The sequence below is a fragment of the Sinohyriopsis cumingii genome, unplaced genomic scaffold (assembly GCF_028554795.1).
Source record: "Sinohyriopsis cumingii isolate HCF-2022 unplaced genomic scaffold, ASM2855479v2 utg000426l, whole genome shotgun sequence".
Lineage (NCBI taxonomy): Eukaryota > Metazoa > Mollusca > Bivalvia > Unionida > Unionidae > Sinohyriopsis > Sinohyriopsis cumingii.
This window is the reverse complement of record NW_028315897.1, coordinates 7,403,371-7,430,393: the sequence shown is the minus strand read 5'-3', so window position 1 is coordinate 7,430,393 and position 27,023 is coordinate 7,403,371. Positions and strand designations below refer to the sequence as shown.

Below are 27,023 nucleotides of genomic sequence, written 5' to 3'. Positions count from 1 at the left end.
CAGGGTACCATATAGTGATCAATTGTTAAATGTATTATACAGGGTACCCTGTAATGATCAATTGTTAAATGAATTGGAAATGGTACCATATACAGATCAATTGTTAGATGTATTGGACAGGGTATCAGACACTTATCAATTGTTAAATGTATTGGACAGGGTACCATATAATGACCAATTGTTAAATGTATTGGACAAGGTACCATATAATGATCAATTGTTAAATGTTTTAGACAGGGTACCATATAATGATCAATTGTTAAATGTATTAGACAGGGTACCATATACTGATAAGTTGCTAGATGTATTGGACAGGGTACCAGACAATCATCAATTGTTAAATGTATTGGACAGGGTACCAGACAATGACAAATTGTTAAATGTATTGGACAGGGTACCATATAATGATCAATTTTTAGATGTATTAGACAGGGTACCATATAATGATCAATTTTTAGATGTATTAGACAGGGTATCCTATAATGGTCAGTTTTTAAATGTATTACACAGGGTACCATATAATGACCAATTGTTAAATGTATTGGACAGGGTATCATATAATGATCAATTGTTAAATTAATTGGACAGGGTACCAGACAATGATCAATTGTTAAATGTTTTGGACAGGGTACCATATAATGATCAATTGTTAAATGTATTAGATAGGGCACCCTATAATGATCAGTTGTTAAATGTATTAGACAGGGTACCATATAGTAGTGATCAGTTGTTAGATGTTTTAGACAGGGTACCATACAGTAGTGATCATTTGTTAGATGTATTAGACAGGGTATCATATGGTGACAAATTTTTAGATGTATTTGACATGGTAACCTATAATGATCAGTTGTTAAATGTATTAGACAGAGTACCATATAATGACCAATTGTTAGGTGTATTAAACAGGGTGACATATAATGATTAAGAAACAACCTCACTTTCTAGAGACAGATGATTTTGTGTACAAGCTCTAAATGAATTTACAATTTGTCAATCAAGACATACTCATGGGGTTAGAAGTGAAATTACATTTCAAAACCTTGAGTTTTTTTAAGGTTTTTGCAAGGTTTTTCTTGAGACTAAAATCTGACAGAAATAAACTGGATTTTCTTTAATGATGCAATCAACTAGATTTTTCGTATCACAGTAGAAACTCTGTTGTGGTGTCTCTAGCTTTTTATTTGGTTAAAAACTTTATCAAAATGTAAATACCTTTGCAATCATTAATTGTCAAAACTAAAATAAACAAAATAAAATAAATACAAAACTGTACTGTAAAAGAATCACACAATACTATGAATTGGTCACTTGATCAGCCACATCCATTATATAATGATCTGACCCAAGTACAAACTGACACCATTACTTCTTAAGATTTATGTAATCTACATTTCACCAGTGATGATATACTTTTTAATCAAAGAGTTATGCAACACCAACTCTATTTCTAGTTTAAGCCATACAAATGTTGACAACAGTGCTCATATAAACATACCTTTATCTCTCATGCACCCTACCCATACCTCATGATATGAATGTTTATTGCTGAAACAGATGACAACTCTTGTGAGAATACAATTAGTCACATCTTCTGATGACCACCAGTGTACATATATATAGTGAACACAATAACTAGTCACATCTTTTGATCATTACAATTGCATTTATGAATGATGAGTTTATAATATAAACCATGTTTAACCGCAGTCAATAAAATGGCAAGACCACATGCATTCACAACAAAATGTTGTCTGGTACTAGATTCAGCAGTAAGACAAAAGGAACAGGACCTCCAAAAACAATGGGGAGTAAAGTGATTTGTTGACATAGTTGTCTTCCAATCATGATCATAATATTTACCAACTTTCAGGGCAATCCTTGAAAAACTCTAGGAATAGTTGTATTAATGACAAAGTGTTGGATGGATGGACAAGAGTAGTATTATACAGAGACAGAAGTAAAACAGAGAAATTAAATTGTGTTTTATACAACACATATTTAATATTCACACTTACCGCAACTTCAATTAAAAGAAAGTCCCAAAAACTAAACAGTTCAACATAATGGCATGAAAAAATGGTCATTTTATGTACAGAAATGACTAACAAGTTTAATTTTTTCTAAGCAGTTAGTGTTTATATGTATAATCATTTTTACAAAGTTTTCATTAATAAAATTAAGAATTAAAAAGGTTGTTAAAATATATGAAAAATAATGTTACCACTTTGTCTTTCATTACTCATGCTAACAGGCTTCAGATAATCAAGTGAAAGAGAGAGAAATATACAATTATGATGCATCACCTACTGTGAGCAACATGTCCAGGGGACAGTTTCTTATCATAAACTGTCAGTGTACCCTAAAGTGAAAAAAAAAAATACCCGTCATGATTGTTTCCCCAACTCTACTTCTTAAAGTAATGTGAACTCACATCTGCACATGGTTATAAATATTAATAGTTTGCTAGTATTTCAAGAACTTGAAATAAAATTCTGCATTTTACCATTTTCTGTAAAGTTTCCTCACGTATATTATAATTTTTTTATTTGCTGATGGGCGTGTCTCTTAGAATATAGAAGGGGCCATGTGTGAAGCCAGAAGTGTCCCAGATGTCAGGCAATCAGATTTATTTAACACTTCATTTTATATATATGAAACAGGCCAATCCACTATACAGTTTGCTCAGATACCAATATATTGCCTATTTGCTGCCAATTTTACTGAAGTATATTTTATACTTTTGTACTTAGATGAGAACAATTTGAATTTACATTCTTTCAATATAATTGATACTAAATATATAGATTGTTTCTCAATAACAGATCATGGTATCAGAAAGGGTTTAACAGTAATATGTACGGTAGAGCTTAGCTGTCCTTGACTGTGACAACATACAATTGATAAAGCACAACTGATAATAAAACATCCACATCACTTTATGATGATTGCACAAAACATGTGTATGGACAGCATATAATAAAACATTCACACAACATGATATTCGTACAATATGTATGGTAATAAAACATCCACATCACTTTATGATGATTGCACATAACGTGTATGGACAGCATATAATAAAACATTCACACAACATGATATTCGTACAATATGTATGGTAATAAAACATCCACATCACTTTATGATGATTGCACATAACGTGTATGGACAGCATATAATAAAACATTCACACAACATGATATTCGTACAATATGCATGGTAATAAAACATCCACATCACTTTATGATGATTGCACATAACGTGTATGGACAGCATATAATAAAACATTCACACAACATGATATTCGTACAATATGTATGGTAATAAAACATCCACATCACATAAAAATAGTTTGCATATCATGTAATAAATCATCCACATCACTTTGAGGGCTGCACAGTGTAACATAACATCCATCTCTCATGATGTTTTTACAGCATTTAATACATCATTCATATCACATGATGTGTGCACAATATGTAATAAAATATACAATTCATATAATGAAATTCACATAGAGAACAAATCATACACAGTATATAATAAGACACAGCATATAAATAAGTAATGTAATAATAACCAACATAATATCATAACCGATGTGTGTGTTTGTATATATATATATATATATATATATATATATATATATATATATATATATATATATATGTGTGTGTGTGTGTGTGTGTGTGTGTGTTTTCTGTTAGTGCCAGTGTGGGTATAATGCACTTTTTCAGCACATGATATTCTATACATGCATGGTGGCTAGAATAGTAGGTGGAGGAAAAACCCAGTGAGAACCAAGGACCCAACAGGAAGGTACTGGCAAGCTTTCTCTTATACCCACATTGGCTAAACCTGAGACTTGAACCCACAATGACAGATGTGAGATGTCAGTGATCTGTAAAGATGAGCACCTCAGACCACTAATCCATTGGTCACCCTGCTCATATAGTGACATTTTTAGTGTGGGTAGTTAACCTCTTCCCCATGTTTCAATTACCTAAAACATCAATATAGCCAATCATGTGACATATCATTTGTTTTCTATGAAGTACCTTAATTTTACTTGAGCTTTGCATTTGTGTTACATGTTTTGTATCTCTCTCATTTTTTTTTGGTCAAAGTGATAAATTCCTATATTACCCCATCGCATTTCCCCATATAAATTGTTTTCTGTTTTAACTGCAAGCAATGAACTCAAGAAGAATGGGATATTGAATGAATGTGTGAATGATGATGTCTCGGGCATGAAGAAAGTCCATACTTAAGAAAGGCAATCCCATAATCTGATAATTAGCTTGAAAGGCCCATGTATACATTAATTTCAATAGTGTGGGAAGGTACGTACATAAAAGTGTGGGAATTAATTTATGTGCAGTGTAGGAACATATGTATATAAGAGCAGGGGAAAGTATATATATCAGTGAGGAATGGTGTGTGAAAGAGTTTATGGACCATGTGTATAAGAGTGTCAGGATGTATGTGTATCTGAGTGTGGTAAAATAAATGTGTATAAGTGTGGGAAAGTATGTGTATAATAGTTTGGGGAAAGCATGTGCATATGAGTGTGGGGAAAGTGTGTTTATAAGAGTGTGGGGAATGTATATGTATATAAGTGTGGGGAAAGTATGTGTATAAGAGTGTGGGGAATGTATATGTATTTGAGTGTGGGGAAAGTTTGTGTATAACAACGTGGGGAATGTATATGTATATAAGTGTGGGGAATGTATGTGTATAAGAGTGGGGATGTATATGTATATGAGTGTGAGAAAAGTATGTGCATAAGAGGGTGTGATATGTATATGAGTGTGGGGAAAGTATGTGTATATGAGTGTGGAGAAATTATGTGGATAAGAGTGTGGGAAAAGTATGTACAAGAGAGTAGGCACAATGCATAACTAAGAGTGTCAGAAAAAATATGTATCAGACTGTTTGGACAATATGTATATGCGAGTGTGAGAAAAGTGCACATAAGAGTGAAATAATTGCTGTCTTCTTAGAAGAAAGTAAAATTTATATTCTAAATCTGGACATTTGAATTGGGGGATACAAGTCAAAGATATAGTTTTAAATTAATAATAATAACAATACCATAATAATAAACAGTAATAAATTCAGATTAATAATAATTACAAAAACTGAGAAACAAAGAGGTTCATCCTCACTTTTCTGGTAATGGTTATTAGTGTAAATGACAGCTGACTCCCATTTATATAACCACATGCTATTTTCTGATATGAAGTGATTGGGTTATTCTTCTAGATGCCAACACCTATATTATAATCAGTTGCTTAACAAAAAACCACTTTATAATACACAAAGATGTTAAATTAAAGATGCTCCCATAATTTAGATGGTCTATTAATTTGTGTAAAGTCATACAATTGTATTGCTTTCTTTCCTTTGTATTTATTTGTGTGTATTTTGTGTTTACTGCAATTGTAATTTATAAAAAGTTAATTTGTTATTGCTATCATTTTTCAAGTTTATGGATGTTTCCAGCAGTGGAGAACTGATCTTGCGATCTTACTTCATGCACATATTTATTTAATTACCGTATGACAAAACTGCTATCATTTATTCATTTAGATAAGAAGGCAGATCTCTTCCAATTCACCAACAGGCATGACAGCTAGTAATGATGTAATGATTTACTTTTATTCACAATTCAAAGAATTTAAAATACCTATTTTTGTAGATATTTGGCTTCAGCATCTAAATATGTGTGTAGTAATTACATTAGAATTTTTTTGAATTGCACATACTAAATTGTACACAAACATCCCATGGTTAGGTCATATTTTGAAAGTTGGTCAATCCCATATACTTAAATCATAAACAAATTTATGATAGGCAAGGCTTGGAGTTAAAAGTTGGCAAATCTAGTATACTTTAATATTACACAAACTTCCCATTTGGCAAACCTAGGAGTTGAAAGTTGGCAAATTCAATATACATAAACATTACACAAACTTTCCATTTGGCAAACATTGGAGTTGAAAGTTGGCAAATCCAATTTACTTAAATATTACACAAAGCTAGAAGTTGAAAGTTGGCAAATTCAATATACATAAATATTACACAAACATCCCATTTGGCAGGGCTCGGAGTTAAAATTTGGCATAAATACTACACATACCTATATGGCAAGGCTAGGAGTTGAAACTTGGAATAATATCTTAGCACATTGAATTAGCATATATTGTACCAATGCAATGAACATGTTGTAATCACAGAGAAACGAAATGAACATGAGCATAACATGTCCATGCTAGATCATAGGAATATATATATTGAATATTATCAGACAATAAAAAATTGGGACTATGTATTAAGAAAATATCAAAAGACATTTGTTTCTGCATTTTTGCTATGAACCATAACTCAGCTAGAGTGGATTGCACCATCTGATGCTTGTTACTTACAGCAGTAACTAATGTTTTTAGACTGCCAGCAAAATGCATATCTGGAGACAATGATGTGCACGTTCACAAGGAAAATTTAAATTTTAAAAATGACTGAAAATTTAAAAGTTATGCATATGCTAGCCATAAAAATGTTTTCCAGTCCTGATTTTGATGCCATGATATTATTATCTAATAATTTGATAGAAAAGGCAGTTGTACCTTTGGATAAGAATTAAATTATAATGTTCTGTACTGCCTCAGTGAATTTTGTACAGAAAGATTAGTTGGTTTGTATGGTCCTTTGTTCTAGAATCAGTCTTCTGTATATGTGTGACATTCCATTATGCATTGTTTGTCAGTTCCATATTTTATGTCCACACAATAACATATGTTTTTCACAGTGTAATGCTACCATAGTTTCTAAGTAGCTTATATTTAGAGCAATAAAGAAACCCTCTTTTTCTAGCCTAAAAGTTCAAAGGTCAAGGTAGCGGCTGCTAAAAAGGGATTATATTTCCAGTCAATATAAAACTTGTATGTCAACTATCTGAATCAAAGTGTGTGTGTGATTTGGATTTTTAATGTATCTTTGAAAATGTCTCTGTCATATCACTATGATGTCTGCAGTGTGGCAATTTATATTGATGTCTAGCCCTGGCGCATCATGCCACATACATGTAGCATCATGTCCGAACCAGTCACATTTTCCTGACAACAGGCTGGCCAGTCCTAACAGTAACCTAATAATGTTGAGTGTCTAGGAAGGCACTCATTAGTACAATTTGTGTAAGTCATTGGAATGACTTGGCTGGGGTTCAAACCCACAACCTTCTGTATCCAAGGTGGACACTCTAACCACATTGAGTACCAGAGTGGTAGACCAGAAATTTGAAAATAACTTAGATTTATGTTTGAAAGTAACATTTATTGATTTTATGCTGAACCGGTCAAAGGTCTAAGTCACAGGCGTTGAAGGGGAAAAGCTTTCAAACAACCTTGAGTTATTGATTATATGTTTTGATTAAACATATCTGATGACAAGAAATAGAGACAAGGAAAACAGCTATTTTTTGGGTCCAAATGTTAAATATCTAGGGCACATGAATTGAAGGAATAAACAGTGATTTCTACACAACAGCTTGGGGCCCTGAGTGGCTGAGTGATCTAAAGCGCTATCCATCATGGATCACTGCCATCTCATCTATGTCTGGGTGGGCTCGAGTCTCGGGCTCAGCCAATGTGGATATGTGAGAAATCTTGCCGGTAGCTTCTTGTGGCTCGATGGTTCCTTCCAGGGGTTTTCCCTTGTTCCTCCTCCACCATTAATACTGACCGCCATGTATAGCCCATTTTGTGCTAAAATTGGCATTTAACCCCATAACAACAGCAGCAACAACTACACAACCGCTTAACAGCTTCACCACAAGGCTACACTAAACCTTGAAACAATGATCCTTAATGATTTCAGGTTAAAAGAGCAAATGTCAATAGCAGAGAGACACTAAGAAGGAATTCTCTTTCTTTCAAATAGCATGGGTACTATGACCATTGTTTATCTTGAACACATCTGGTAGATGTCACAAGTTTTAGACCAAGCATACATTTACAGATTTGAATTGAAAGAGCCAAGTATGCTGTGAAAGAAAGAAGGCCTTAAATGTACATAGTAATGCCCTTCAACCACCTGGAAGGTGAATTATGTACCGTTTTACTCAACTACCGGAATATGACAGGTGTGTAATGTAAAATTTAGTCTCTTCTTGTTTTACTTGACTATCAGTACATGGCAGGCATGTAATATACCTTTATGACATTGTTTTTGTACTTGACTACATAGCGTGTGTATATTGTACATTTATGGCATTATTATTTTATTTGACTGCATGTCAGGTGATTAAGATTAATATACTTATTATGGTATTATCGCTTTACTTGACTACATGGCAGGTGTATATTGTACCTTTTACAGTAATATTGCTTGACTTGACTACATGCCAGGTGTATATTGTACCTTTTACAATATTCTTCTTTTACTTGACTACATGGCAAAAATTTATAATATACCGTTTACAGTGTTCTTATTTTACTTTACTACATGGCAGGTGTGTTATGTACCTTTTATAGTATTCTTCAGTTACCTTACCACCTGGCAGGTGTGTGCTGTACCTTTTACAGTACCGTATCTTGTTTATCTTTATTGTTTTTCTTATCTACATGACAGGTGTATAATGTACCATTGATGGCATTCTTGGGGGATTGCCACCATTTTGAAATGAAATTCTTGTAGCTACACTGTCTTATTAGATTGTCATGTCGAAATTGGCATTTTCAACAAAAGACTTCCAATAATGTCTTCTTGTTCCCACATGAAAATGATGCTCGAATTTACATTTTCATCAAGTGTAGTCAGAAGAGAAAGTATTGCTAGGTCGACATGGGAGTGCATATTCTTGCTAGTTTATGGCATCGCTTTATGATGAGGTGAGCTTAGTCGTTCAAGTAGAAGCATTGTTTCATGCAGGGAAGGAGATGGGTGTCGCTTACCCTCTGATTTCGGTAGAGCAAGAGTTAAAAACAGTATTTAACCTGTAAGATAGTATTGTATTTATTAAATATTAATTCTTTCTAACATTATAAGGTATTCCCCAGTAGAATTTTGAAACAATGCTGTCCGTTCCGGTTGGTGTATATTTGTAATACAGATAAATATATCGGCTCGTTTGTAGTTTGCACGATAAGAGAGAGAGAGAGAGAGAGAGAGAGAGACAGAGAGACAGAGAGAGAGAGAGAGATTAGCCTAATATATTTTAAACAATTTCTTTTTTGGGGGAGGGGTGGCACCAGACAGATGCCCCCCATTTTTTCCACAAAAAGTGTTTTTCATGTGTATATGTATCCCCCGCAGGTGTGTAAGTTTGTTATTTTTTATAAAAAGAATTTAGTTCAAAATGTATTTATATAAAAATTTTGATTGGGGTATTTTTTTGTTTCCTAGTGTTATCTAAGGGGTTGTTCCTCCGACATAGGTTTTGTTCCTAGTCGGAATCTCCTTTCTCCCCCTCCCTTTTTTCCCTCAGTGACCTTTGCCAGATGTCGCCTATGTCATGTGTATTCTATATGTTTTTTTTTTGCTATATTGTTTGTTTTGCTATAGAGTTTGTTAGGACGGCAGTGTATAAAATTTCCCCTGTAGTTTTTCTCCATTTTTTTACTTTAGATTCTTAATATCTGTATTTTGGAGGCAAACAATTGGTCTGAATTGGAAGATTTGATGAGGGCTGTAGCCTGCATTGGCGGTAACATCCTTTTATTGTCTTACCGAATTCCCCTCTCATCCCCCTCCTCTCATCTCCTTATTTAATTTCAAGTTTTTAAAATGTTGCCGAGAAAACGGTGCATTATAATTTTTTTTAATATAAATAAAAACAAACATAAAGCTAATGTCTCATGTGGGTGATCATGGTGTGTAGTTTTCTCGTTAATCTTTAATACTGGAGTTGGCATAGTCCGAGTAAGGAGTCACATTTTATTTATTTGTATATGCTTCCCTTGTGTGCGGACCTACGCCTTTTCCTCTCTTATTTAGAGGTTCTGAAATTTCGAAAGGATATTTGAAATTGAGGTTAGCCCCTTTTGGTTATCGGCAATCATTTTTGTTCATCACATGTGTGTGATTTTTCGTCGCTCTTCCACAGGCCTTTCCACTTCGCGTGGCCTGTTGTGACTCAGCCCTGCGGAGTCTGTGCGTCATGATTTTCCCACAAGGCGGACCCCTGTACCTAGTTTTCCCTTGAAAGTTTGCTATCATTAGTAGTAAAAAAAGGAGGCTATTACAAAGGTTTATTGTTTTATTTTTATCACTTGGCCGCAGGATAACATTTTCTTAATTATGTAGTTTATTATTTGTAAAATTGTTGTATTGTCACACTTTCATCCAAGTATTACCTATTATTTCTGTGATATTTATATTTTTGCCTATTTCCATAATTAATGTTTGCCTATTAATTTTTATTTTATCACATTCAGTCATCGCATGGAGTTTGGTGAAATTTAGTATTTTGCTTAGTGGACATTTTGGTATAATATTTATCATGCGACGTTTAACAGCTTCTTCGCCCGTAAGCCAGGCGTCGTGTAAGTATTTGAATATTAAACTTTGTGTTTTAGTGACCTTATTTTGGCCCAATTTGACCAAGTTATAGTCCATATAGTTATAGATTTTGAACTTCATGCAACGTTTGCCTTGTACCTTGCTATTTCGGCTTAGATTTAATAATAAATAATATCAGGCTGAAGAAGACAGCATACTACATGTATGACCTGAGCTGAAACTTGATATGTGTTGCGAGTCATTGTGGCATCTAATACTGCTACCACTAAAGTAATATTAAGCAGTCGCTACACGATATATATCTATGATCTATTCGCACACTTTAATCAATGTAAACGCATCCGCTAATGAACCCCATACATATTTTGCTTCTGTATACAGTACAGCTGTATATATTGGGAGACAACATGTAAGTCTTTCATTACATATCGACCGCTCCGGTGGCATTGAGGTTAGAGCGTCCACCTCGGAAGCGGAAGATCGTGGGTTCGAACCCCGGCCGGGTCATACCAAAGACTTACATAAAATGGCACTAACAGCTGTCTCGCTAGGCTCTCATAATCAAGAGGTTAGTGTTAGGGCTGGTGTCAGGATAATATGACTGGTTGGGAAATCATGCTACATATCTTTGGCATGATGCCCCAGTGCAAGACATCACTATAAACTGTCTCATTGCAGACATCATAGCGATATGACCGAAAAATTGTGAAAGCTACGTTAAAAATCCTAATGACGCCCACACCCCCCCCACACACTTTCATTAAATAAAAGGACATATCGTTATTACATATCCACCAAGGGATATAATCATATCAATAACTTACCTTAAACGGTGATTTCCCTTGAAAACTATTTTTATCGCACATTTTATTATCGACTTGGGTATTTAGGTCAGTTATCTCGAACTGTAACATTCAAAGTCACCAATCCTTCGCTTGGAACATGGTATGATCATAATATACTGAAAATCCGAAGGGGGAGGATTCTCGCAGACGCCTTCTATAAAGATTTATCTGTGGATTAGGTAAAATCATAATGCAAACAATTGGGCTAGTATTTATTAGGAGGAATTGATTATATACCTCAATAGAACGGTCATAGCCTTATTCATCCTGGTCGAAACAAAACGAAAGTATTCCATAATGGCGGCAAGACGACATGAATGTACTATTTGTATGGATAGTTTTAAGAATCCGAAGCTAATATCATGCCACCATAGTTTCTGTTGCAAGTGTCTGGATGATTATGTACAGGTTAACCTCCACAACGGTCGATTTAACTGCCCCGTCTGCAGGACAAGTGTAGAATTGCCTGTGGGTGGGGTGTCGGCTCTTCAAAGTAACTTTTACATCGACGCGGACGCCGGTGATACATTTGCCTGTGATATATGTGGTCCGAAAAACGTGGCACGCAGTAGATGCTTGGACTGCGATGAAAATTTGTGCCAGTCATGTTGTTTTGTCCACGAAAAATCTAAAGTTAGTAGGCATCACAAAATACGTGATCTCGGAACACTAGATTCCGAAACGAAAGGCAAAATTCGACAGCGTATATTTTGTGATCAACATCCAGAGGACGAAATCAGGCTCTTTTGCAGAGACTGTCAAGCACTTATTTGTTTCATGTGCAAAGTGGTTAAGCACGAAAATCATGTAACAGAGCCTGTGCCTGATGCTGCAGCTGAAATGAAAAAGACCCTAGAGACCAAACTGAATGAATGTTCAGACAAGCTCAGACGTGTCGATGCTTCGAAGAAAAAGGGAGAGGAGCTTGATAAAAGCATTACTGATGCTGAGCAAGAGGAATTAAAAGCAGTTGACGACCAAAGTTCACAACTGTGCAAAGCCATTGTTCAAGAAGTGGAAAAAGTTAAAGCAAGAATAAAACATGTTTATCACGACCTTAGACAGCATAACGCAGTTTTCACAAGGGACGTGGAGGAGGAATTTAAGGCGTGTTCGAATGCAAAGGACATTGCGCAAACGTTAACTTATCAAGGTACAGACATCGATATAATAAAGAAAGGCCCTGACGTTAAGCAGTTGATTTCTGCAGCCATATCGAAGACTGAACACACACCTAACACGCAGCTGGAGAACAAACTGTTTTCGCCTGCTGAAATGAAGCAGTGTGATCTGATTTCCTTACTTGGAACGATGGAAGATTCAACTGAAGTAAGTATCAATTCTCGTTTGCATAGTTATATATCATTAATGATTGCCTTTGATAAAAGAGGCTGATCTCTAGTCAAGACGAAAATAGAAGCTGTGTTGTTTTTCTTTCTTATATTAATGTTCTGCTAATTATAAAATTTGATGTTCAGTTCTGAATTTAGTTATTGTACTCTGTGTCGATTGTTGATCTAGGCTTTCAGAAAATACCAAAGTAAACAATATCTACTTATTTTGCATTGCACTGACACAACCAATGCACTCTGATCTTTATCCATAGATATTGTCTAAAACCGGTGAAATATAGTTGATTCATTAAACCTACATACTGCACAAGGGTGCAAGATTTAGTACCTACGTACACATCATATATCCGTTTATTGTGTATGTCCATTACATATGATGTAAAATCCGTTTTACAGACCAAACAAGTTATGTGCTCCTGTCTCTTAATAAGTCAATTGTAGACAAGTTTGGGATCCAAATGCAGGCCTGTCCCAACACTACGTTATTGCCTCGGGGAATTATTTTCTTGGTTCAGTTACCACCTTGTGGAGGATTATTTAATTCCTTTCAAGCTTGACATTTCAAACTAAACCCTTTTCCGTCTGCTCAAACTTATTTAATTTGGATACAAAAGTGCAATGTTAAGGAAATGCTATTTTCGGTAGACTGTTATCCTAATACATTTCGTAGGGTGCGTGATTATAACCTGGATGGTCGCGAAAGTAAAAATTGAAAACAATAATTTCTAGAATGTGCAAGATACCAAACACTATAACCGGAATTCCAAAAAATATGAAGGGGATGAAACTACACTAAAACAATTCTCTTAATCATGCAAATTGAATGTAAGTGTAATTTAGACTTTAGTACTTTTTAGTAGTAATATGCCACAGATTCCAAAAAATTGCAGTCTGAGCAAAACTGTCTTTATACAATTCATCATTAAATATCATTTACAAGTTTTTTGCTGACATGTACTGTTAAAGTTAACCATTCATTGACAATTTAAAAAAAAAAATCCAAACAACCAAACACTTTTCAACCAATTAATGATGAACACAAATAAATGTATAAATAACATTGTATAAAGATGGTTGATAGTTTTATCAAAAGGTGCGTTACTGAGCTGTGGATCAATATTGCATACACCGTGAAAGATTCCCACCGATTTAATGACCATGTCTATAATAAAGGGATAAAGTAACACAGCTATCCGATTCATGTATACCTCACACAATTCTATAATAAAGGGATAAAGTAACACAGCTATCCGATTCATGTATACCTCACACAATGTCTATAATAAAGGGATCAAGTAACACAGCTATCCGATTCATGTATACTTCACACAATTCTATAATAAAGGGATAAAGTAACACAGCTATCCGATTCATGTATACCTCACACAATTCTATAATAAAGGGATAAAGTAACACAGCTATCCGATTCATGTATACCTCACACAATTCTATAATAAAGGGATAAAGTAACACAGCTATCCGATTCATGTATACCTCACACAATTCTATAATAAAGGGATAAAGTAACACAGCTATCCGATTCATGTATACCTCACACAATGTCTATAATAAAGGGATCAAGTAACACAGCTATCCGTTTCATGTATACTTCACACAATTCTATAATAAAGGGATAAAGTAACACAGCTATCCGATTCATGTATACCTCACACAATTCTATAATAAAGGGATAAAGTAACACAGCTATCCGATTAATGTATTCCTCACACAATTCTATAATAAAGGGATAAAGTAACACAGCTATCCGATTCATGTATACTTCACACAATTCTATAATAAAGGGATAAAGTAACACAGTTATCCGATTCATGCATACCTCACACAATTCTATAATAAAGGGATAAAGTAACACAGCTATCCGATTCATGTATACCTCACACACTTAGACATTATATTTTTATAATTATCATAAACCCAATCAAGCAATATGGACAGAAGTGTCTTCATATATATAAAGATGGCATTTAACATGTCAGTAGTTTGATTATGATTTAAGATTAATATGAAATGTACACATTATTAACATAATTGCTATTGATGTTGTTATCATTGAAATTATTTATTTTATAATCTGATTGCATTTGACAATTTCAAAATTATGATAAAAAATATCAGCCATTCTTTAATAATATTTTTTCTATTTTTATTTGTATTTATCATTGGTTTGGTAAAACATATTTTCGTCTGAACTTTTTAAATTATTATTTTAGCTACTGCCTTTTCTACATGCACATGCACATGGTTCGTTCTGTCTTCTCTACAACTACTACTACTAATACTAATAATGTTAGAAAATATGTATAAGTTACTAGGTATTTTATATGTAGCCAAACATTGGCGTTTCTAATGACACTTAATTAGGAATCTTCAACAATATTATAATGTCAATGGTTATTCAGACTACATTATTCAGAATGTGTGGCATATAATAAAAAACGCGTTCTACTTATAATACATTGCTCTGGTTCAAGTCTTTATCAGAACTAGATAAAATGGATCGAAAGCCGGAGGTGAGGTACGATTTATAAACGACTGGAGCTAGACTGTAGCTAACCCTCTTCCTCCTCCTCCCACTCACCTCCTTCTTCCCGCCTCTCTCTCTCCGTTGTCATTATATGATAGAATGGGAAAGAAAAGGCGCGTATCTAATTTTAATATAGAGAGGGAAAGTACTAATTATTCACACTGTATTTGCATTAACAACTCTGCACCTCTATAACTAATATCTCTATTGAGACCGAATCAGCGAAGTCTGTTTCATGTTTCTAATAGTATATTTATTATATCCTTTCAGGAAGAAAGAAACAAAATAGAAAGAGTAAGTATTACTATGGCTACTTTGTGTTTAAAGTTAAATATTATGCATTCAACACAATTGATAGTTTGACGCATACATTTACTACAAACTATTCATCGAATTTAATGAATCTTTTTCGGCGACTACAAGGTTGTTCATTTATACTGCACTTTTTTCTAATTTGGATCTTTACCTCTCCTTCACATTAATTAGCTTATCCTACTTTCTTTCTTTACTTCAACGCATAGTAGGAGTCAAAAGACACCTGAGTAATAGTGTAATATGGGTCGAAATCTTTACAACGAACTTAAGCTAGTATTACAAGTGCAAAATAGTGGTAGAAGGTGTAGATTATATTTCGAGTTTCCTTACGATGACTGTAGTATCGAACAGCGTATCCAGAGTATTGCTCGGAAAAGTTTAGCACTACAGAGTTCCAAAAGATGCGAAACCCATTTATGTGATGTCAGTATCCCCATGCAAGTCAATGATGTGAGATAGATTTAGATGAATAACATTAATTTAACAATAAATTTATATATTTACAAATTACCGATCTTCATGCATGGAAACCCAACAGTATGTGTTTTTGTCTGATGTCGGTTCTCTCTGTGTGTGCATATATATATATATATATATATATATATATATATATATATATATATATATATATATATATATATATATATATATATATATATATATATAATACTTTTGGAGTATGCGCGTTTGGTCATAGCACGCCGTTTTAAGGATTAGTACGTACGCATTGAGGGGGGAAGGGGTTAACCCAATTGCGTACACTCGCGTATGGGGGGGGGGTTCTACTGATAATGTACGTCGCATAAGAAACGGGGGGGTGGGTCGTGAAACCTCGATAATAACTTGTGTAATACGTAACCTGTTCGACTGAGTTCAGTCGACGTTTGAATTTTAGCGGACAAACTTATTAAAGTTATGCAGCTTATTTCTTTTGATGCAGCCAGACTTTCAACGTCCTTGGACTATCTGTTTTTTTTAAACACGTTAATATAATTAATCATTGATCGTTTCTGCGTGGACTAAATATAGATCGTTCTATACAATTGTGGGGGTGGTGGTGCGTAAATCGTACGTACGCAGCTGGGGGTGTATTAAAAAGTACGCATGTGAACAGGGGGAAGGGGTCAAGCTTTACCAGATGTGTGCGTACCTACTAAATGGTTGGCTCCTTACTATTTCTCCTTTTCCTTTATGAAAACAGCGAGGAAATCTGTTATACGTTTCTAATAAGATTATGTTTGTTTGTCTTTCTAGAATGCCTACACCAGGACATACACAGAACATACATTATTCAGATTACATTTAGTACGAATTAAATATAAACTGGCCAGTGTACTGTAATAATATCTGCTGTTTTATGACCCAGTGCTTCCTCCATACCTCACCTTCTTATTTTTTTGTTCAAAATCACGTCAACATGTTGAAATGAATTATTTCTGCTCTACTATATGGTTTTGCTTAAAACGAGGGAGAAGTTGCAGGTTTGTATGCCACATAAGTGAAACGTTTTAATGATATGCATAGTATTATTGAATTATTGAAGAAAGCACCATGGAAAAGAAATGATTTGATAATATTATATGTACGGTATCAGGGTGAAGGGCATGTATTAAGAACAAAACACAAACTAGCTAGAACATATTTGATGCTAAGCGGCCTGACATTTTTTGTTCATAGTAGAAATCATCAAAAGACTACTTGTTACCTAAACACGTAGAAGTACTCTATGGAGGAGTACTTTGGTTCTCCTTAATTTGTATATGTTCAAGTATAGACATGCACTGTATTCCTATTTGCGAATATGCGCATGCGTGTATACTCTCGTTTTCGAATGCAGATAACCAAAGTATATTTCACCGTGTCTAATATCAGATTTTTTAAAATATTCTTTCAGGAAGAAAGGGAGAAAAAAGAAAGAGTAAGTGTTCATATAACTGCTCTCATTAAATACGTACAAAACATAATTTGCCTAACGTTATTATATACGGTTATTAACCGTATAGTTATTAGTTCATCTTTCCCGCAGTTGATTTCCTATTTAGACTAAAATGACTTATTTATATTATATGCACCGTTTAGGGTGCAAGGAATAAAACATGACCACAACAGAAACTGTAGAGAGCGTACATTGGTTTGCCTGCCATTTTATTTGTTATTGTGATCAGCATCGCACTGATCGGTTATGGGAGATGATTCAAGTCACTGAAAATCTATATCTTTACTAGTTTGCGTCTACACGTAAAATTATTCACTTTTAACTAAACTACAAGGAGTACTGCATGGCGCAAAACCTCCGCTGTTGTTTAATTGTCTCCTCTTCAAAACAAGCAAAGTAGATAAAGTTGAATTTCAGAGATTTAAATACGATACAACACCTGTATTACATTTCTGCAAACTAATACTATATTGAAATACTCTATTCACCTAATGGTTTATGTTGCATTTGTATTTGCCAATACATGCTAAGTACCTGTCCTTTCTTTTGGGAGGAAATAAGCGAAGTTTATTTTACGGTTTCTAATATAACATTTAATATATTCTTTCAGGAAGAAAAAGAGAAAAAAGAAAGAGTAAGTATTGATACCTCCGCTTTCAGCCAATAGGAACAAATTATGCAGTGCACAAGGTTATTGTATGATTGCTAAGAATCGTGCATTTATTGCAATTACCTATTTGTCAAATTTATCTAACCTTTCAACTACCGTGATATCATCAGTTCATGTCTTCTTCGTCTTTCCTGCACTTCGTGTCTTTAGTATCTAAGCTCAAATGTTAATAAAAAACCATTTCAGGTCTAATTATTTCATTCAGCTTGTACTTAGATATGTTTCTCAATGAGTCAACTAACACTGAAGTACCATTATAATACATATAGAGACCTCCTAGTGTGGAAGAGGTACATGTACATTACAAGTGTGGAAGAATGGGAGAAGTTGTAGAATATAGTTCGAAATATCTAATAATTACTAAAATACGCATTAGTGTACTGGAATAATTGCCTGAGACTATCTAAATCACGAGGCCTCCAAAGTGGGTATCATCGTGTGGGTATGACTGTGTGAAATGATCTCAGTATCGAAGCCTTCATAGTGGGTATCGTCGCGTGGTTATGATCGTGTTTGAATGATCCGATTGTCGAGGCCTCCAGAGTGGGTATCATCGTGTGGGTATGATTGTGTGGAATGATCCCAGTCTCGAGGCCTCCAAAGTGGCTATCATCGTGTGGGTATGATTGTGTGGAATGTTCCCTGTCTCGAGGTCTCCAAAGTGGGTATCATCGTGTAGGTATGATTGTGTGGAACGATCTGAATGATGCAAATCTTTCTTATGTGATCTCATAATCATTATAGATAAGTATATAACTTACCAAGGAACCATTATTTTCATACCCATGTTTCGTTTATCTGCTTTCATGTGTCGTGATTTTGTCGCGCTTGTTCGAATAGGAAGTCAAATCTATTTAGCTGTTAAACTCATTATATACATACATAAACTGAAATTAAAATTAGAGCAGTAAGAATAAATATCAATAAATAATAAATCTGGCCATGTTGTAAACTTTTTCTCACATACACAGAATCATAATCGTAAATCGCCGGAGATGAAATTGAGATTGAAACATTCAACGTTTACCCAGAAGGATACATAATAGTCTCTGGCGTTTGTGCTTAAAATTAAATTTGATTATTAACAAATGAGGTTGCAGAATGTACAAAAAGCTGGCAGAGGATGTTAACGTCAGTACTAATTTAGCTCACTTGTCAATGAATATCTACTTCAAAACGGTGTTACTAGACCCTCGCAAACACTGAAACATAACATTGATCAGGGTCAAGTAGAAATGGACCGCTGAAGTCACCCTAATGTGCCACTACCAACTTCAGGTCAACTTGGAATCATCGTACGTGCAGGTGAAAATGCTATGGCATTCACTGCGACAGCGCATTCATAATCTGGCCTGGATTGCTTATACAACCTTCCATGTTAATTATGTTAAGCAAACATTGTCTGGACTAGCAGTAAAAGACACACCTGGTCTTCAACAAGGACACACTTGTTCGGGTAAGAGTTTTTGGGCAAAAACGATCGTTTGATATAAAGGGTGCCGGCGTAATAGTCGTGTTTACAGATGAAAAAGGTGTTGAATAAGTAGATTCCACTATGGTCCGAAATTTAGATATCCCCGAGGCAGCTGTTGTGGCAGTAAAAAGGGGTATGTTTTGTATAAATTCGCATGCGTAGTGTGTTAACACCTGATCGTGAGACCGGACAAGGTCTGCCTGTAATGCAATTGAAATACGTGATTGCATTATTGATAGAAAGATATGATGGACCCTCAGTCTTACGTACATAAAAGAAATAATCGAAGCGGAACAACATCTGCGAAATGAAATTACTAAGATGACCGTGCTGATTGGAATATACAAACACGCGTTTTTGATAGTGGATGCTATCTGCGGTTTCGCTGTTTCAGCAACTGTTGGTCCTGGTTTGACTGGAATCGCGACAACATCAACCATTGTAAGTGCACCGATAAATATTGTTGTTGGAGCTATATCGATATCAACTGGTGTTTATGGTGGCGCGAGCAAGTTAACTTCGATGCGACCACATTCACGAGCGTGTATCTATTCCGAATTACTTGTGGCCACACAGAGCTGTCTCAACACCATCAGTGCATTGTACTCGGCCACAAAAGATACAATTTTACGCGAAGCTGTGTTTGAGATTGTGCTGGCAGAATACAAAATCACAGACAATTACGATCACAAATACGAGACAGCGCGGATTTACAGAAAGTATAAGTCGAATAAAAACAAAGAAGCAACATTTATTGATCGATTCCATATGATTGCCTGTCTGAAAACACTTTCTGCGGTATTTTTGTTTCCAGAATTTCTGCAGACTATAGTAGTAGGATAATGGGGTTTCAGAACCTTTGTGAATTTATATTTGGTCAACTGACACCAGTAGAAGACTCTAACCCCGTCGGTGGCTCAGTTACATAACGTGTGTGCTTACGACCCCCGCGGGACTAAATTAAAAGAGATCAAACATGTATAAACCGCGTTGTGGCTAACTGTGTCATGCTGGGTAGAGGCAATGACGGGTTTCAGTTGGCCATTAGATTGCAAAATTGAATTTTGATTTCTTAAACATTCTCCTTGCTTGGTTTTGTCCCGAGAATTCTTCAATATGTAGCTAGTAACACATGCGGCAGAAAATAAAGTTATGGACTGTAGTTATTGTCCCTTATATATATATATATATATATATATATATATATATATATATATATATATATATATATATATATATATCTATCACTCTGGTAACTCTTGAGATTATCGGGTCCATTGTACCAATCATCTGTTTTGATTCTGGTTTCATCTACATGGCATCATTATAGGTACCGAAATTCCGACACAAAAAATACACTTTTCGTAGTACTTTTTGTAAGAATTAAATACACACTGTGTGTAAGTTTGATTTTTAACGTAGCTTTAACAATTTTTCACTCATTATGCTATGATGTCTGAAGTGTTACAGTTTATAGTGATGTTTATCAGCGGGACATAATGACGCAGACATGTAGCATCATGTCCCACCCATTCATATTATCCTCACACCAGGCCGACTAGTCCTAACAATAACCTCTTAATACTGAGCGCGAAACAGGGAAGCTGCTGCTACCAATTGTTTGCCTTTGGAATGATTCGGTTTTGGGGTTCGAACCCGCGACTTGCCGCAATCAAGGCGGACGCTCTAACCACTTAGGACACCGGAGCGGTCATAACATAAACTGTCCATTTTTACCAATGTACTGAAATAGCCTTTCGAGTTGTATGCCTCTAGCCTTGACTTGTAGTTATCATCCTCTGTTCTTCAAGACGTAGTTGCCGTAAAGGAAAGGATCATTTCTGCTATATTATATGATGTAGGAAATGGCGAAATTATAAGGTTTTGGTGATAATAAAATAAAATCTTCAAGTCTATAAATTAAATTATTAAAGTATTGATGTGACAATTCATTGATTTGGGAAAGAACATGAAGGATAATGTTTGCGAAGAAATAAAAAGATGAGCATCTTTGTGAACTTGTTACTATTCTGAAAAGAAATATTAAAGTTCTCTGCAGTCATTCCTGAAAACACTTTACGGCGTCCAGGGTACGGTTTTTTATGCTATGGGCCCACGTAACTATTGGGAGATAGGTGATTATATAATATTAGAAGTAGCATTTGAGGGCGAAAGGCGTGAGATAAGAATAAAACCGTAGAAAGTGCAGACTTGATGATGGGTTGTCTGCCTTTTTATCTGTTTGTTTCATTCAGGCACGCATTATATATTTTACCTAAACAATCACAGGTACTGTCTGGTGGAAAACTTTGACTTCGTTAATAAATCTCCTCAATACAGAGCAAAGAAAGAAAATTTGAAATTCAGAGATATAAACGCGAGACAACCCGTATAGTACGGTTATTCTAACTCCCTCCATTTTTTGGCGGAATGTAATGACATACACAGTAATTCCGCTTGCGGATATGGGTATGCGTGTCCGTTCCCTCCTTAGGAGCAAATAACCGGAATTTACTTCACTTTGTCTAATGTCAGATATATTTTATATTATTTCAGGAGGAAAGAGAGAGAAAAGAAAGAGTAAGTATTTATATAACAGCTTTCATAAAAAAGTACAAATCACCCATGGCATACATTGGCAATTATGATTGTAAAGATTCGTATAGAAAGCAAAATATTCGTCAGATTCAAAATCATCTTTTACCACGGACTATTATGTTATCGATTCATATCGGACCTATTTTGTATATTTTTCTACTTTGGCTGAAATGTTAATAAAACCATCTGCAGTAACTTTGGTTATCTTGATGATTTGTTTCATCCCATAACGAGACACTCTTCATTTTGAGTCTAGTATTACTTTATGCATTGTTATAATACATGTATATATATATGTTACATGCAAAGAGGTAAATTAGTATTACAGGTGCGAGATAATATATTTTGATAATCGCACAAATGTCGGAGTTTGCAACTGTTCAACATTTAACAGAAATTAAAATCAATGCAAAATTAATTCCTCCCCAAGGATATGTCGAAGACGATCCCGCGCCAAAAGTGGTGAAGCCGGAGCCAACTCTGTGGATGGATATAACCCCCGACATAGATGAGAATATACAGCTTCGGCTTTTTGCACTTGGATCCGCACTAGATAGTCCCCATGTGAGGAATCAAAACAAAAATTGTTGATTGCAATATTAACGGCTTTTATGAAAGATACAAACTTAATCGCGAAATATAATTTTGGGTGAAATACAGCAAATTTGGTGAAGATCCCAAAGGGAAATTTTAGTTTATCCCGAGATTGGCGATCCGTTGATAACTATGTTGCAAGGCAAGAAATTACGGTCGCTGTCGAGGGAAAACTACATACAAAGATCAGTATGTTGTAGAAGAGTTGTATAAAGTATTTCTTGAAGAATGTCACACGACGCCACCGGGCGAACACACTTTCACAGCAGCAGTATCATAGGAGCTACAAAAAAGATATCAAATATTTTGTCCGAGCTGATCCCTTAAATTTACCACTAATTGTCGGTGACGCTATCACATATCATTTCGATTTTTTCCATCAACAAGTGGGGTATTATATGTCACAGGTATCGCTGAGTAATTGATTTTACGGGATTCGCAAGCAATACATTTTTCATTGATGAAATTTTGAAGTCCCATTGCGAAGATCGAAATCAGTGTTGCCTCCGCCTTTTGAATAGCCGACGCTGAAATGCATGCACAAATCTCGAGGAAATACATGTACAACAAGATTATGTATGTACCTGTAGAGAAGGAACTAAACATATCGAAGACACATTTAAAATCGATTTAGATCCACAGGATAATACAATAACATACATATATACCACTGATGATGCGACATTGTGGAGCCGTATCGCGAGTATATTTCATTCCGGTGCAAATATTGTCTGAGGACACTTCCAGTAGTGTGTGTTATTGTTTTGTCCAGGGCAATAATCGTTCTAGTCACGACAATTAGCTCCCAGAAGATGATATCAACTCGATTCCAAAACCCCACGCCACCTAAAATCCCTGTGATAGAAATTATAATCATAGCTAGAAAATATCTATTTGCGCTCAAATAATGAATGCTAAAATTAGTTGTGGGTGTCATGAATTCTCCTCCGGTTAAAACTGGCACTCTAGTGTCAAAGTTTTTGCAATTGGCAGATATCGCAGTCATTGACGATAATGTGGTCGCGGAGTTAATTATCGCGATCACAGCAGGATTTGTCGCGTGGAAATTATATCGCGATAAACAACAAAAGTCGACGTCTTTAACGCAGGAAAATTACAAAGACGGATACGTAAGCGATGGCGATATAAAATATCATAATGTGCCAAGATCTGGATGATCAGTAAGTTACGACAATAATATTGGAGGTGGCGTTGGCTGTTCCCGTGGTGGCACCATTTCCATGTTACCTTTTCCGGTATATGCATTACGTTGTAGATTCATTCGTCACTTCAGTAACTGTAGATTAAATACCACCTCATGGAAATCATATGCAGATTTTCTTAAACGCATATATCTAATGTCAGATGTAGTTGTTCCATTACTGATAAGAATGTTTGCTCCGCGGTCTACAGTGGTTGGATTCCTGTAATTGATTTGTGCCTCGAGATCAACACATTTTAATCTCGAGCGTCGGATTTTGTGTATGAAAGGCATTATCTCCGCAAATAATGTTCCCAACGGGATTATTAAGAAACACGTTATAGCAAACGTTTTGGTAAATCAGTCCACACTGGCGGCTGTGCAACCGTCAAAGTTGTTGTAATAAAGTAAAAGAACATGTTATTAACATCAAATACGCCCGTAAAACTCAACACCCTGTATTCGCGTAAGCAAATACGAAGTTAAATTGTCACTTTGCAAACAACTTAAATCTCAACAACAAAATAATTGTAGTTGGCGGAATAATTTGACAAGCGTGATAACAATCAGGATAATTCTCAGAGACCAAAGCTAGAATCTATATTGGGGAAATAGGATGCTTTTGAAATATGGGACATTTGATAAATCGCGTAATCTTGCTTTTGACAGCGTATTTCACGCTGGTGATAGCGTTTGTCGTCGCTCATTTAGCTTCAGTGACTCACAACACGGCATTTCTCGCTATTGGCTTGTCAAATAATTCTTGAATCGAGGATCAAAGCGGCACTGCTCCAATCATCGTAGTGATCATTCTTTCGGGTTATTACAACGTAGCTACATTTATCGTGCAGACGCACCTTCTCGTTTTAAGAGAAGAATAGGGTTTATAACGACCATGATGCAATTACGACTGTGATTGTCCCCACGGGTTTACTATCTCGCTGTGGTCGATTAAATGCGTAACTATGTAGATACAAAGTCTTGACGTGGGAACGATGGATTGGCCGGTCGGAATGGACAATGAAACAACCACAGATATAACAATACTATAGTTGGAAGCCAGTGTGGAAGGTAAATCATACACGGATCAAAATATATCAACACCAGTGTTAGTCACGGCGACTGACTCTAATCAGATGCCATGTCCCCATGAACGCTTGTAAACGTCTGGTCAGAATACATTCGTCGTTGTTACAACCCTACTATTTTAAGACTATCGAGCCTAGAAATAGTTGCCACTAACCTTAGCAACTATGACAGAGGCGATTAATGTCGGTAAGACATCTTCAACGAATTTAGCAGATCCAGTTGTGATTGATGACGTTGTGAAACAGTTATACCTGAATCACACAGACTACTGGCCAGTTAGGTGTTCATACGTAGACTACACATCCATAGCGGTGGTCAATTGCCTGTGCGTTAAGAATGCAATAAAGTGGACCGGGACGCATAAACATTATTCAAAGAGGCTCTGTTGATAATTCACTGGGTTATATAACCGCCCTCGCCAAAGCAGCAAGAGAGCTAGCAGTAATTTAAGCTGATATTGGAAGCTTGGAACACTTTGCGAAGTTAGACGAGATAAATACCTCATGATACATATTCGAATAGAAGCTAAGGAAAATATGGCGTCATCTTCATTCAGATACTGGAAACCGTCAGAATACAAAGACGAATCGTCTCGTTGATGATAAATAGCAACAATCATAAAAATAGCAAAGAACATCGATGAAGTCGATACATTGTGTGCGCATGGAGAATTATCAAGATCGATGTCGACATAGATTAATTGGAACGAGATGTTAAATGGGAATTGTTGCCGTGAATAATCCAAGTGTACAACAATGACCCTCGTATCATTGAAGAGATTAAGGCATCACAGTAGAAGTAAACACATTTCAAAAGAAATCGAATACGACCGTGTCTGCAACTAATGATTACGTTCGGCTGGAAAAGGTTTTAAAACACAACACAATGATATCACCTCATTCAGCAATCAGCTGGGAATATACTGTGGCTCTCGAACTGCTCCGAATATAATTCATCTGATTAATATTACATCATACCTGACTTTTAACACTATCCTCACGGCTGTGAGTAATTAGCTATGATATATCGGTAACGGATTTCATGGAAGGACTACAACATGAAATACGCACGCTGACTACCACGGAAGAAAAACAAAGGTGGTTCCCTCGGTGAGCTAAATAAAACATTGTCATTAATTGAAGTTCACAACGCAGGCGTCGAGTCTAAACTTACACAGATTGATACACGACTCAACTAATCAAGGATAACATTATAACATTCCAACTCTATATCATTGAATTAAAAACACAATTTACCACCAGAGATAACAAAGTCAGGGTGACATGATCAGCTGTAATGCGAATTAATAATATTAACAATTAACTTAATTTGGTATCTTCCAGAACCAATACACTCAATACCCTATTGGGGTTAGTCCGTGGCGACGTATCTGTCATGAATACTATCACGCCGGCTCGTACCCAAATCACAACATTGCAAAAAAGTATGTCGGAGGAACCAATTATTTGTTATTTGTCACCACTTATTTGAATCACGTGCCGAAGGTGACCTAATCAATTATACCATAGCGGCGATTATAAATAGTTCAAACCAAATCATGCCACCCCTGCTAAATGTTCTCACGCTGGTAGCCGTGGCGTTTATTCGTGTGCATAATTAAAAATCACATAAATATATAATACAAGCCGAAATCAAACTTTTCACAACTCATCGCATAGGGTTTAATCGAGGCACATTTTTTTACGTAGCTACTGCATAAAGAGACGATTTAACGAGAGCACTAATATTTCCGTCGACTTATGCGACTCACTGTCCGTATAAAAGCATTATGCTAGAAGACCAATACGCATATGTATTGATTGCAACACAAGCAAATGCGTTATATTTACTACTGTACAAAGACGTTAGTATTACAACTGTGA

The 27,023-nt window shown here is 35.5% G+C and overlaps 1 protein-coding gene across 2 annotated transcripts in view; it reads left to right on the top strand.

Moving 5' to 3' along the window:
* The first annotated feature begins 11,298 nt into the window (after positions 1-11,298).
* The window catches only part of LOC149774132 (E3 ubiquitin-protein ligase TRIM45-like), a 60,165-nt gene continuing 44,440 nt past the window's right edge, over positions 11,299-27,023 (top strand). For both annotated transcript variants that reach the window (XR_016416961.1, XM_089945713.1), the window contains exons 1-5: positions 11,299-12,695; positions 15,534-15,557; positions 17,473-17,496; positions 18,125-18,148; positions 22,215-22,238. Coding sequence is in view for 1 of the 2 variants with exons in the window: in XM_089945713.1 (XP_089801839.1) it covers positions 11,664-12,695; positions 15,534-15,557; positions 17,473-17,496; positions 18,125-18,148; positions 22,215-22,238 (1,128 nt within the window). In the remaining variant the exon portion in view is untranslated. The remainder of the gene's footprint in view (positions 12,696-15,533; positions 15,558-17,472; positions 17,497-18,124; positions 18,149-22,214; positions 22,239-27,023) is intronic.